Raw genomic sequence first — 14334 nt, forward strand, 5'->3', positions numbered from 1 at the left:
TTACTGCGCAGATCGTCGGCCATTTTGTGCGTAGTACCAGATAATGTAGAAAATCGACAGTGTTGCCGATTTGTACATAATTATCAAATTTACTCAACTTTTATGACATTCATATTTTTTAACATAATTTTATACGTATGCCTGTGGGAATTATGTCAATAATTGGGACATAACACAAAATATTGACGATGAATGGCGATTGTATTGTTAATCTTTTGTATAAATTCCAGAAATTATTCAAAAAGAATCTCTTACGGGTAATAAAGTTGGTGACATCGGCAACACTGATGAACCAACACATCACATCACCACTGAGATGTGCTACGCGAAAAATGGCGACCCTGTACTTTTCAACTTCAAAGGCGGCATCAGGGAGTGTCCTTGCTGGTTTCGTTTATTATGCTGTGCTATCACGGTCCTGCCCTGCCTGCAAAAAAGTTGCGAAAAAGCGGTCGTGAAATTGAAAACAATTGGGCGTGTGTGTGTTTTTGTGTTATTGGCACTTTGAAAACAGTTGAAAAGTCCTATAAAAAACTATTGTACAATCATCAATACAAAAAATCATCATAATACAAAAATACATCATCAATACATTTGTAAGTGAAAAAGAATTCATTGATGTAAATTTCATATTTATCCATAAACAGTCTACCCTTGTTCGGAACTAGAACCAAATATTGTTATGGCGTTTATAATTCCGGACAATATATTAGAGACATTAATTTGTACTTTTTGCCATAAATACTTATCAGTAAAACCGATAATAGTTTATCCAAATAGAGATGTTGAATGTGGTCGATGTACAGCGACTGAGAACCAGAAAAACCATAGAGCAGGTGTTGAATCCCGATATGGAAAAATAGTTGACAAGTGGTTATTTAAATGTATTAACAGATTTGATGGATGTCGAGAATTATTAACATGTTCTCAAGTTCCTGATCATGAAAAGGTATGACTACTATTATCATTACATACACACATCCAAATAATCTAGGGCAGGGGACGCCTATATTAACAGCTTTACAGTGTTAGCTGCAAATACAATAAAAAAATATGAAAAAAAATTTTTAGGAAACGCTTTTCTTTAGTTCCGGGTGACTAAAATTAAAAATATTAAAAAATCAACTAAAAAGCAAAAAATAAAAAAAAAATAGAAAAATTCCAACACATTCGTTAAAGAAAAGCGTGGGGCGAAAACCGTTTATTCGATGAAGATGCGCCACGCTTTTCTTTGACGAATGTGTTGGATTTTTTCAATTTTTTTTATTTTTTGCTTTTTAGTTGATTTTTTAATAATATTTTTAATTTTAGTCACCCGGAACTAAAGAAAAGCGTTTCCTAAAATTTTTTTTTCATATTTTTTATTTTTTACTTTTTAGTCTTACACTTTTCAAACATTAAAATATATCGTCATGTTTATTAAAATATGTATAAAACATATGATGTACAAACATAAAAAGTAGTCGGAATCGGCAAAAAATTTGAAACTTCATTGTTTATTTGTGAAGAATAACGTAAACAATTAACGTAAAAAGTGAAATTATGTATAGTTCATATCATTAGCTACAATCCGTAAAAATTTCAAATTTCTACATTGTAAAAAACAAGAGAATTTAAGCATTTTCCATTAAAATCTTTGTTTTTTATTTAAACAATTATTAAACATAAACAATTTTTTTTATTGACTATTCGTGTATTGTTCCCGCGAATGCATATGTCTGCAAATTTTCATTCATTTGCATTGAAGAAAAGGCAGAAAATTAACCTCTAAAGATTTGACGCAAACTATTGAACTAAAGAAAAGCGTTTAAAAAAGAAGAATGTGTGTAACTTATTAAATTTAAATTAAAATACGTTTTACTGCTGTCAGAAACCAGACAAAAATGTTTATATCGCGAATAATCATTGCTTTTCGTTTAAATTGAATGTTAAAACTTCCAAGAGGCAGGTGGCTGGCGGGAGCTGGCTTGAATATTTAATTTAATCGAAAAACAATGTTTATTTCTGAAATACACATTTTTGTCTGTTTACGGGCAACTGTAAGATGTATTCTGAGTTAAATAAATTACATACATTCTTCTTTTTTGTCAAATAATTTAATTAAAAAATTATTTTTGGACACCCTGTACAAATAATTATATAAATTTTTATATTACTGAATAAAGAATTGAATGACCTTTCAAATGAGCTATGACGTCACTAGTATAACATATATGCCAAAACATCGCAATTTAAAAATAAAAATCGACCTCTTTCGGGATTTTTCCTTAAAGTCACCTTTTTACGAAATAACGAATTTATTCCTTTCATTTGCATCGAACTGTATAAACAAATATATGAGTGTCCAAAATTTAAAACTTTATTGTTTATTTATGACGCATAACGTAAACAATTAACGTAAAAAGTGAAATTATGTATAGTTCATATCATTAGCTATAATCTGTAAAAGTTTCAAGTTTCTACATTGTAAAAAACAAGAGAATTTAGGCCTTTTTCCATTAAAATCGTTTTTTTTTTATTTAAACAATTAATAAACATAAACAAAAATTTTTTGTTGTCTATTCGTGTATTGTTCCCGCGAATGCATAATATGTCTGCAAATTTTCATTCATTTGCATGGAAGAAAAGGTAGTCAAATTAACATCCAAAGATTTGACGCAATCTATTGAACTAAATAAAAGCGTTTAAAAATAAATTTATGATTTTAATATTTTTCATTGTTTTTTCGATTATTGTACCAACTTTGACAGTAATGCTGACAAGAATGGCTATAAAAAATAAAACAAAACTTCAGAATGCCTATAAGATAAGAAGTTTTTGCCTATAAGATAAGAAGTAATATTTCTTTATTGGTACTTGATTTTCGATGTCTACGTGGATTTTTATTTAGTTTTGCAATTGCCAATAATGGAGAGACACCATTTAAATCGTGAAATGCAGTGGCATGCTATCGAGATGCTTAGATCTGGCAGAAGTCAAGCTGAGGTCTTCCAGATGAACAGTAATGCCATTAATTGTTTGTGGTTAAGGTTTCATGAAAATGATGACGTTGCTGAATGGATATTAAACCAGATTGAGACTGTTTTCTTAGGTTGTAGGCTTTGCTAGATCTCACTAATAACTTCATCACAATTACAAATGAAGCTGCAAAAGACCCATCAGCTGTTTGTAAGTTGCCAAACTATTGGAAATAAACTGCATGAAGTAGGTTTAGACGCGCCTAGAGCTGTGACAGTGCCTGTGTTATCCAGGGGAAATCGCGTTCATTGTCTTCAGTGGGTACAAGAACACGCAAATTGGGTTAGATATGAGTGGGCCTATACTTTGTTCATAGATGAGCCTCGATTTGGATTTGCACCAGGTATGAGACGAACAAGAATTTGGAGACGATCTGGCAATGCTAAACGATTGGTTGCCGTGTAGGAGGTTCATAGTCAGCAAGGCGGCAGTATAATGGTATGGGGTGGCATCACTATTGGTGGAATAACCAGTCTCGTTTGTCTGGAACAGTTTATAATGCAACAGACTACAGCGATATTATTCTTGAACCTATTGTTGTATGCTTTGCATAATAAGCTGGATCCTAATTTCAATTAATACACGACAATGCTCATCCACATAATGCCAGGGTCTTGCAAATATTCCCCGAAAATAATGAAATTGAGGTTTTATCGTGGCCTGCACAATCACCAGATTTAATCCCAATTGAGCATGTATGGGACATATTGGGCAGGTGCATTTTACAACAAAATATTACGTTTAATACAAGACAGCAACTGTTTGAGGGCCATTCAATGGAGTGGAGCAGAATACTGCAGAAAGACACTGACCATCTGATCATAAGTTAGACTAAAAGATGTAGGGCAGTAATTAACAGCCGTGAAGGTCATACACTATACTAACTTAACCTAAAGACTATTTTGTTGGGAGTTAACGGGCAACAAATTATCTATCAATAAAACACTGAAAATAGAGCTCCATTTTCCCGGCCCCTTTTGATTTCCCGGGAATCGAGAGTTAGTAATTTGGATTTCCCGGGAATTCCCGGGAATCGGGAAATTTAAAAATAAAAAGAAGAAACTGTTTCTAATTTTTCAATGCAATTAGTATAAAAAATTTGATTACAAATTAATAATGTTTAGAAATATTCAAAAATTTAAAAGAAAATTAAAAATTTTAAAGAAAATTTTAAAAATAGAAATATTATAAATTTGTTTAATCTGAGTTTTCGTTGTTTTTATTATTGAAATATGTTTTAAAAAAACATAAATTGTTGAGTGTTTGATCTTTTAGACTGGCTCTTTTTTGTACAGAAATTTGCCGAAGTTGAAAACGCACTTTCTGTTGATGTAGGTCTGATGCTTTTTAGTGAAGTGAGTAATTCTTTAAACTTCAGGCCAGCTGATTTGCACTAATCTAATGCAAGAATCTAAGTTCGTATTCTGAGATTTTTTCTCTACGCGCGACTACTTACGTGACAGAAGTGAGCGTGACTGCTCCGGGTGCATATTTACAGACGCTAGCGTGTGTTGACACTATGGTGTTGAAATCAGTTAGGGTTTGTAAAAACAGTACATTTACAGATGCTAGCGCGTGTTGACACTATGGTGTTGAAATCAGTTAGGGTTTGGAAAACAGTACGTTTACAGATGCTAGCGTGTGTTGACACTATGGTGTTGAAATCAGTTAGGGTTTGGAAAAACAGTACATTTACAAACACTAACAGATTTGGACACCAGAGTGTTGAAACCAGCTAGCTTTTTTAGTGGTTATACATGCATAGATGCTAACGGCTATTGACTTTGATTTTATATACCTACTGGTGTGGAAAAATATTTAAGTGATTTAGGTATTAATAAATAATTAAACGTTGTTTGGATATAAAAAATAATATATTAACACAAAAGAACATCATAAAAAATAATGTTGTTCTGAAGCTATTTCCTTGTGGCATTTTTATAATTAACTATTTAGATGGGAAATAAGCCACAATTAAATTGAAAAAAATAATTTTTGTTAACGTTTCGACGCCCAAATCGGGTGTCGTTGTCAAAATACAAAATACTACTAAATTAAACAAAAATGTTGTTGCTTAGTAAAAAATTCTTCTAATAATTTAATAAATTTGACTCATTGATATCGGCAATTCAGACATATATTATACATTTTGATGTATTTTTTACTAAGCAACTTCAATTTTCTTTTAATTTAGTAGTATTTTGACAACGACACCCGATTTGGGCGTCGAAACGTTAATAAAATTAGTTTTTTCAATATAATTGTGGCTTATTTCCCATCTAAATAGTTAATTATAAAAAATAATATTAGATTATTGAGCAGATCCATGCCCTTTAGCGTTAGATTGGTTCTCTGTGATGTTTCTCATCAGGTTTCTGCTTCTTTTTTTTTCCTTTTGTTGCCTCGGTTTTGGAAAAATAGTACGTTTACAGATGCTAGAGTGTGTTCACACTAGAGTGTTGAAATCAGTTAGGGTTTGGAAAAACAGTACATTTACAAACACTAACAGATTTGGACACCAGAGTATTGAAACCAGCTAGCTTTTTTAGTGGTTATACATGCATAGATGCTAACGGCTATTGACATTGAATTTATATACCTACTGGTGTGGAAAAATATTTAAGTGATTTAGGTATTAATAAATAATTAAACGTTGTTTGGATATAAAAAATAATATATTAACACAAAAGAACATCATAAAAAATAATGTTGTTCTGAAGCTATTTCCTTGTGGTATTTTTATAATTAACTATTTAGATGGGAAATAAGCCACAATTAAATTGAAAAAAATAATTTTTGTTAACGTTTCGACGCCCAAATCGGGTGTCGTTGTCAAAATACAAAATACTACTAAATTAAACAAAAATGTTGTTGCTTAGTAAAATATTCTTCTAATAATTTAATAAATTTGACTCATTGATATCGGCAATTCAGACATATATTATACATTTTGAAGTATTTTTTACTAAGCAACTTCAATTTTCTTTTAATTTAGTAGTATTTTGACAACGACACCCGATTTGGGCGTCGAAACGTTAATAAAATTATTTTTTTCAACATAATTGTGGCTTATTTCCCATCTAAATAGTTAATTATAAAAAATAATATTAGATTATTGAGCAGATCCATGCCCTTTAGCGTTAGATTGGTTCTCTGTGATGTTTCTCATCAGGTTTCTGCTTCTTTTTTTTTTTCCTTTTGTTGCCTCGGTTTTGGAAAGCTAGCGCGTGTTGACACCACGGTGTTGAAATCAGTTAGGGTTTGGAAAAACAGTACGTTTACAGATGCTAGCGTGTGTTCACACTAGAGTGTTGAAATCAGTTGGGGTTTGGAAAAACAGTACATTTACAAATACTAACAGATTTGGACACCAGAGTGTTGAAACCAGCTAGCTTTTTTAGTGATTGTACATGCATAGATGCTAACGGCTATTGGCATTGTATTGATTTGGCATATTGATTTTATATACCTACTGCTGTGGAAAAATATTTAAGTGATTTAGGTATTAATAAATAATTAAAGGTTGTTGGGATATAAACAATAATATATTAACACAAAAGAACAACATAAAAAATAATGTTGTTCTGAGGCTATTTCCTTGTGGCATTTTTATAATTAACTATTTAGATGGGAAATAGGAATAGATAATAACACCCAATACTTTACCCGTGAGGAATACTTCATTACTCACGGGTCATTACTCACGGGCTCAAGTAAGGTTCAAGTAGTGCATACCACTTTTAGTATATTAGTTGTATATAAACCGCAGATAATAGTATATTATTCAACGAGCTTCGTCATGTAATGATGGCTATTACTCACGATGATGAAGTTTGCGGTATGAGCCGAAGGCGAGTGTCATAATTCATCAGAGTGAATAATAGTCATTACGTGCGAGTATAATCCTATACTTTTTCTACGACCTTTTTTTATTTTAATTAGTAAAAAAACATGATTATCAACTACTCGAGATTAAAATTATACAGAATTATAAAAAATGTAACAATGGGTGAATATACTTTTACGTTTATACCTTGTTTAATACGTATGAATTTTGACGTTTATCATTTTTAATGAGAGTGACATTAACGCATTTGCTGTGTTTATTGGAATTTATAACTTACATTTATTGTGTTTATTTTATAAAGTTATACAGTGAGCACGTAAAGGTTGGAATAAATTCATTTTCTCGAGAATGGACGATTTTGGAAAAAAATCCCGAAACAGGTCAATTTTTATTTTTATATTGCGACTTTTTGACATATGTGTCATACTAGTGACGTCACCCATCTGGGCGTGATGACGTCATCTATAATTTTTTTAAATGAGAATAGGGGTCGTGTGATAGCTTATTTGAAAGGTAATTTAATTCTCTATTCAGTAATATAAACATTAACATCATTATTTATACAGCGTGTCCAAAAAAAAATTATTTAAATTAAATTTATTGACATAAAAAGAAGAATGTGTGTAATTTATTTAACTCAAAATACATTTTACTGCTATCAGAAAACAGGAAATGAAGTTTATTTAACAAATAAATATCGTTTTAGCATTTTAGCCGCCCACTCACCTTCCTCTTTTTGAACATTTAATTTTTTTACATTTGAACATTTGATTTAAGGGAAAAGCAATGAATATTTTTCAAATAAACATTTTTTTCTGTGTTTTAAGAAGCTTAGAATGTATTTTGGACTAAATAAAAATTACATGCATTCTTCTTTTTATGTATAAAATTAATTTAAAAATTTTTTTTAGACACCCTGTGTAAATAGTTATGTAAATGGTTATATTACTGAATAGAGAATTAAATTACCTTTCAAATGAACTGTCACACAACCCCTATTCCAATTTAAAAAAGTCATCGATGACGTCATCACGCCCAGATGGGTGATGTCACTAGTATGACATATATGCTAAAAAGTCGTAATTTAAAAATAAAAATTGACCTGTTTCGGGATTTTTTCCCAAATCGTCCATTCTCGAGAAAATGAATTTATTCCAACCTTTACGTGCTCACTGTATAGTCTTAAATATATTATAACATAGTTATATTATTATATTATATTATATAGTTAAATTTAAAAACGTACATTATAAATCTATAACATACGTCCACCAATAATAGCCATTTCTTATTTATTACATTGACAATAGGTACAAAGTGCTTAAAATTTTCGGAAACGGATATAAGTTGAATTGACTATTTCTTGTTGTATTTTTACAATACATAAGACAGTATTTGCCGTTTTTTTTTTAATTTTATAAAGCAACATTTATTTTTGTATATTATAATTTTAATCTCGAGTATACCTAGCTGACAATATTATTTTTTTTACTAATTAAAATAAAAAAAAGTCGTAGAAAAAGTATAGTATTCTACTCTCATGTCATGGCAATTACTCACTCTGATGAATTACGACACTCGCCTTCGGCTCGTACCGCAAACTTCATCGTGAGTAGTAGCTGCCTATCAATGCATACTCGTTGAATAATCGGAATGGGACGTTTCGATGCCGCCGGTTCATCGCCGGCCGTTTCGATGCCGCCGGTTCATCGCCAGTCCATTTCATCGCCGTCATATCTCGCATTTCCTAGAATTCCTAATTAATACTAAAAATAACTAATAATTGAAACTGTCGAAAATTCGGAAATATTCAGATAGCGATTAATTGACTGGCGATGAATCGGCCGGCATCGGCATCGAACTGGCGGCATCGAAACGGCGGCGATGAAACGTCCTAGACCCTTGAATAATATACTATGAAGACCTAAGTGGAAGAAGGGGGTATATAACATTTTCTAAAATTTTGAGTTTCTTAGTGAATGAAGGTGGTATGTAACTTCACTATCATGTGACACTTATACTGTACCTCTAAAAAGCTTAATAAGAGATATTCTAGTGGATGAAGAAGGTATGTAACATTTAAAATACAATTCTTGAATGGAAGGAGGTATGAAATATTTTTCGTCTTTTTCAGGTTTAAATTGTTTATAACTCGAAAACTATTAACTTTAGAGAAAATTTACAAAAGACCTTTTTGTTTCCAATGATCAAAAGAACCTAAAATGTACCCGGGTTGAAAAAATTGTTTTTTTTTTAATTTGTTAAATTTTTTTTTAATAAATGTAGCTAAATAACTACGAAATTATGGCATTTAGATATAGGGAATATAACACGAAAAATAATCAGCATTTCTTAAGGATTTCAAACGCAAAAATATACAGGGTGTTCCATTTGAAATAAGAAAATTCATTAGATTTACAGAAAAACTGAAGTTCTGACAACAATGTAATTGTCACTATTATATCGGCCGCATTAGAAAACCCTTTGTCACCAAAATCTTTAAAAAGTCGTGCATGCCGTTTCCGAGATAATTGAGGCTTTCCATATATAAAAATCAGTCTGTATATGTAATATACTCCATTTAATAATACAACATACAACGCAAGGTAGACGGAAGAAGAAAGGCCAGGTCGAAGAAGGCCGTCATGGCTTAGACACCTATGAGAATGGTTTAACAGATCCTCTGCATCCCTTTACCGAGCTGCCATTAACAAAATTACTATAGCCAATTTGATAGTCAACGCTAAATAATCGAGCACGGCACATGAAGAAGAAGATTATTTTGTATTCAATTACATAAATATCTGTTAAGTTGATTATAGGGTATTATTTCATGCCACATACCCCTTTCATCCATTCAGATAAAAGATAGTTATACAAACTAAAATTAATGGAAGAAGGCGGTATGTACAGTTTTTATTTATTTTTAGAAAAAATACTAAAAATAAAAACAAATTATTAACATTATATGTCATGCAATGATTATAGCAATATAAATAAAACCAAATAACACAAACAATATTTTTATGATAAAAGTAGAGGAATAAAAACTGTAACTGCCCATATCTCAAAAGGTAGGCTTTGTAACATACCTTCTTCTTCCACTTAGGTCTTCAATTAATAATAACAAAATTAAGTAATATCGATAAAAGTCTAAATATTTTATCTCCTTATTGATTATTGTAATTAATTTTGTTTATTAACTAATTCTTTATACTAATTTATGTAAACTGTTATATTGTGTCAATATTGTGTCAATAGCCGCTAGCATCTATGCATGTATGTCAACACACATCTATGCATGTATGCCTAGTGACAACACACGCTAGCATCTGTAAACGTACTGTTTTTTTAAAACCGAGGCAACAAAAGGAAAAAAGAAGCAGAAACCTGATAAGAAACATCACAGAGAACCAACCTAACGCTAAAGGGCATGGATCTGCTCATTAATCTAATATTTTTTTATGTTGTTCTTTTATGTTAATATATTATTGTTTATATCCCAACAACGTTTAATTTTATTTGTTCATACCTAAATCACTTAAATATTTTTCCACAGCAGTAGATATATAAAATCAATCAATAGCCGTTAGCATCTATGCATTTATAACCACTAAAAAAGCTAGCTGCTTTCAACACTTTGGTATCCAAATCTGTTAGTATTTGTAAATGTACTGTTTTTCCAAATCCTAACTGATTTCAACACCCTAGTGTGAACACACGCTAAAATCTGTAAACGTACTGTTTTTCCAAAACCGAGGCAACAAAAAGGAAAAAAAAAGAAACAGAAACCTGATGAGAAACATCACAGAGAACCAACCTAACGCTAAAGGGCATAGATCTGCTTATTAATCTAATATTGTTTTTTAAAATTAACTATTTTGTTAGATGGGAAATAAGCCACAATTAAATTGAAAAAAATAATTTTATTAACATTTCGACGCCCAAATCGGGTGTCGTCAAAATAAAAAATCCTACTAAATTAAACCAAAATGTTGTTGCTTAGTAAAAAATACTTTAAAATGTATAATATATGTCTGAATTACCAATATAAATGAGTCAGATTAAATAAATTATTACAAGAATTTTTTACTAAGCAACACCATTTTTGTTTAATTTAGTAGTATTTTGTATTTTGACAACGACACCCGATTTGGGCATCGAAACGTTAATAAAATTATTTTTTTCAATTTAATTGTGGCTTATTTCCCATCTAAATAGTTAATTATAAAAATGCCACAAGGAAATAACCTCAGAACAACATTATTTTTTATGTTGTTCTTTTGTGTTAATATATTATTGTTTATATCCCAACAACGTTTAATTATTTATTAATACCTAAATCACTTAAATATTTTTCCACAGCAGTAGGTATGTATATAAAATCAGTGTCAATAGCCGTTAGCATCTATGCATGTATAACCACTAAGAAGCTAGCTGGTTTCAACACTGTGGTGTCCAAATCTGTTAGTATTTGTAAATGTACTGTTTTTCCAAACCCTAACTGATTTCAACACCATAGTGTCAACACACGCTAGCATCTGTAAACGTACTGTTTTTCCAAACCCTAACTGATTTCAACACCGTGGTGTCAACACGCGCTAGCATCTGTAAATGTACTGTTTTTACAAACCCTAACTGATTTCAACACCCTGGTGTCTACACACGCTAGCATCTGTAAATATGCAGCCCGGCGAATAGCAAATCAAGCTTTAAAAATAAAGCTATGACAGGCGATGTAACGGAATCCTTTTTCCGACAATACATCAAGCAAACACCGTTCGGGCTAACCAGTTCGTCTCTTACTGGAGAATACAGTAAAATGAAAAGGATAATTGCATTTTAGTTAGATTCGAACCTAACCGGAGCCCGACTAGTTTCGAGTCATGTCAACTCGTCATCAGGGGACACTAGGTGAGTGTTCGAATCCAACTAAATTGCTCTTATTTCTTGGTGGATTTATAGAAGAAACCCACCGGAGTATGCTTAGCACGACCTCTATGTGCGAAATGAGAAAATAAAATATTCTCTTGGTAGCCCGGCGAATAGCAAATCAAGCTTTAAAAATAAAGCTATGACAGGCGATCTCCATTATTTTGTCATTATTAAATTAAATATGAAAGGGCTCATTGAATCGCCTTGACGGATTCCTGTGTTTATAACTATGTCTTCTGTTGTCAAATGTCCTACCCTTATTTTTGTTTTACATTGTTTTTAATATCGTGTACTAGGTTAATTAGTTTGTAGTTTAGCGCTTTTCCTCTCATTATTTCTAACACATATTTAATTTAGCAATACCTACACAATAACTGATTTTCGTAAAAGAGAGAAAAGGCAGTTTTTGTTTTTATTTGATTCAGAGTTGGACCACCATCTCCAGATAGCTATTTCTGCCTCTAAGGCGTTATCAAGGGAGCTATGTAGTCACAACTCTGAATCAAGCACTAACAGGCTGCCTTATTTAAGGGAAATTACCGCGAATGCAATAATTCCACTTTTGAGATGCAAATCAGCGACATCTCTCGTAAAACGTAAATTTTAAATTGATTTTCGTAAAGTTGGTTAAATTGAAATTATTTAATGATTTTAGGTATGCTCGGCAAAAAATCACAAGTGTCCAATTTGTAATGAAGAAATGAAGAGTTTTCTGATGCTTCAACACTTTCATTCCAAACATAAACATGCTATTTTGGATTGTCCTGCTTTTGTTTTCAACTTGAATGATAGTCATTTAGGAATGCCTACTGTTTATATATATCAAAAAGAAGATAATTTATTTTTTCTATCTATTAGTCATAATCGATTAGAAAATACATTAGAATTACAATTGGTTTATATGGGAAGTGAGGAAATAGCTTCAAGCATATACCACCAGTTTACTGTACATAGCGAAAACAAAGAATTTGATATTAACTGTAGCGCAAAACCTTCGTGGACTAATGAGTTTTCCGTTGTGGATGTAACCAATATGTCACATGTAATATTTGTTAAATTTAAGCTAACTTATCAAAACTTACAGTTTTGCGCTATAACTGAAAATGTGAACTTATCGTTATCCAGCATTAATAATTCTTTCGAAAAATTGAAACTCATTCAGAGTGTAACAAACCAAACAAATACAGTTATTGAATTTCCATCAGGATATAATTTACAATGTTTTAATTGTAAAGAAATCTGCATCTATTCCTTTTGTCGCTCGGATACCGTATACTATTATTACAGTCCTAGGCATAACAATATTCTTTGTTTTTATTGCTTTCAGTGGTTCAACCATAAAAATAAAATTAAAGAATATCATTTTTACGTGAAACGTTCGACTCCATTAAATTTTCGGTCACGTTTTTGCAAATGGAATTGTGGACAACATTTCAGGTATTCAGAAATAGTACATCATGAAACATTCTGTCAAAAAAGAATTCAGTATTTTAATTGTCCTGTCCAAAATTGCCGAATTCAAAATTCTGCTTTACCACTAGCAAGGCATTTGAGAGATCATGAGTATAATATATATGCTTCTTTCTTTAAAATCTGGAAGCTACCAACAGAACATTTTGTCTTCGTAGAAGATCAGATTATACATTTTCAGCTAACGGCTAAAGATAACATGGAATGCAAAATAGTAACAAACGATCATAAAATACAATCAGAATGGAAACCACATGTACTCTTTTTTAAGGATAACACACTTTCAACACTAGCAAACCTTTGTATTAATGATGAAAACATTAATTGTACAGCAAAGATTGTTTTAGTAAAAAATGAATAATAAAATAATCATTGTATGTGCCTATATCATATTATAATTTTTCAAAATAATCTCCTGTTATTCACAGTAAAAAGTGTATAAAAGAAATAATAAAAACAAACTATTTATTGTATTAGAAATTTATTAATTGCTTATAAATAAAAAAACTTATTTTTTAGGCTGCGTTTCTTTTTGAACCCTAAGATAAAAATAAATAAGTGTAATTATTTATGTATTCACTCCGTGTGTGATCATGTTGGGGATACGTGAAACGATGCCAGCGTCGAAATATGATAATTTTGACGATTATTTGTAATGTCAGTGTCATTATAACAACTTTTATCAAAACTGGTAAATAAATATTGCGTACATATTTAATTGTGCTAATAATAGCCAAAATAGTAAATGGAATTTCTATAGGTCTCCAATAATGACAAATAAATTAGAGAAAAGATTAAAACAGGAGTAAATTCAAAAGACAGATTCACACCTAATAAAGTCGCTATAAAAATCACCAGATTCATCTTTTTTGGTTGACCATGTCGACGGTAATCCAGTAATAAGTATCGGACAACTTATAAGACTAATAACAATTATTCGCTAAAAAGTTCTAAAAACAACAGTTTTTTATATAAATGCACACTAAAAATCTAAAAATTAAAGGAAGAAAACGCAAAAAATCGCCGATGTAACTTAATGTCAATAACCTATGAATTATAAATGT

The 14334-nt window shown here is 31.0% G+C and overlaps 1 protein-coding gene across 1 annotated transcript; it reads left to right on the forward strand.

The window, feature by feature from the left end:
- Nucleotides 1–413: 413 nt before the first annotated feature.
- On the forward strand, nt 414–13788 carry LOC114335446 (uncharacterized). Its single transcript, XM_050654032.1, has 2 exons — nt 414–949; nt 12456–13788. Exons 1-2 carry the CDS (start codon nt 683–685, stop codon nt 13629–13631), a joined length of 1443 nt encoding a protein of 480 aa, XP_050509989.1. The 5' UTR covers nt 414–682; the 3' UTR covers nt 13632–13788.
- The last annotated feature ends 546 nt before the right edge of the window (nt 13789–14334 follow it).

Source organism: Diabrotica virgifera, chromosome 1 (genome assembly GCF_917563875.1).
Source record: "Diabrotica virgifera virgifera chromosome 1, PGI_DIABVI_V3a".
Taxonomy (NCBI): domain Eukaryota; kingdom Metazoa; phylum Arthropoda; class Insecta; order Coleoptera; family Chrysomelidae; genus Diabrotica; species Diabrotica virgifera.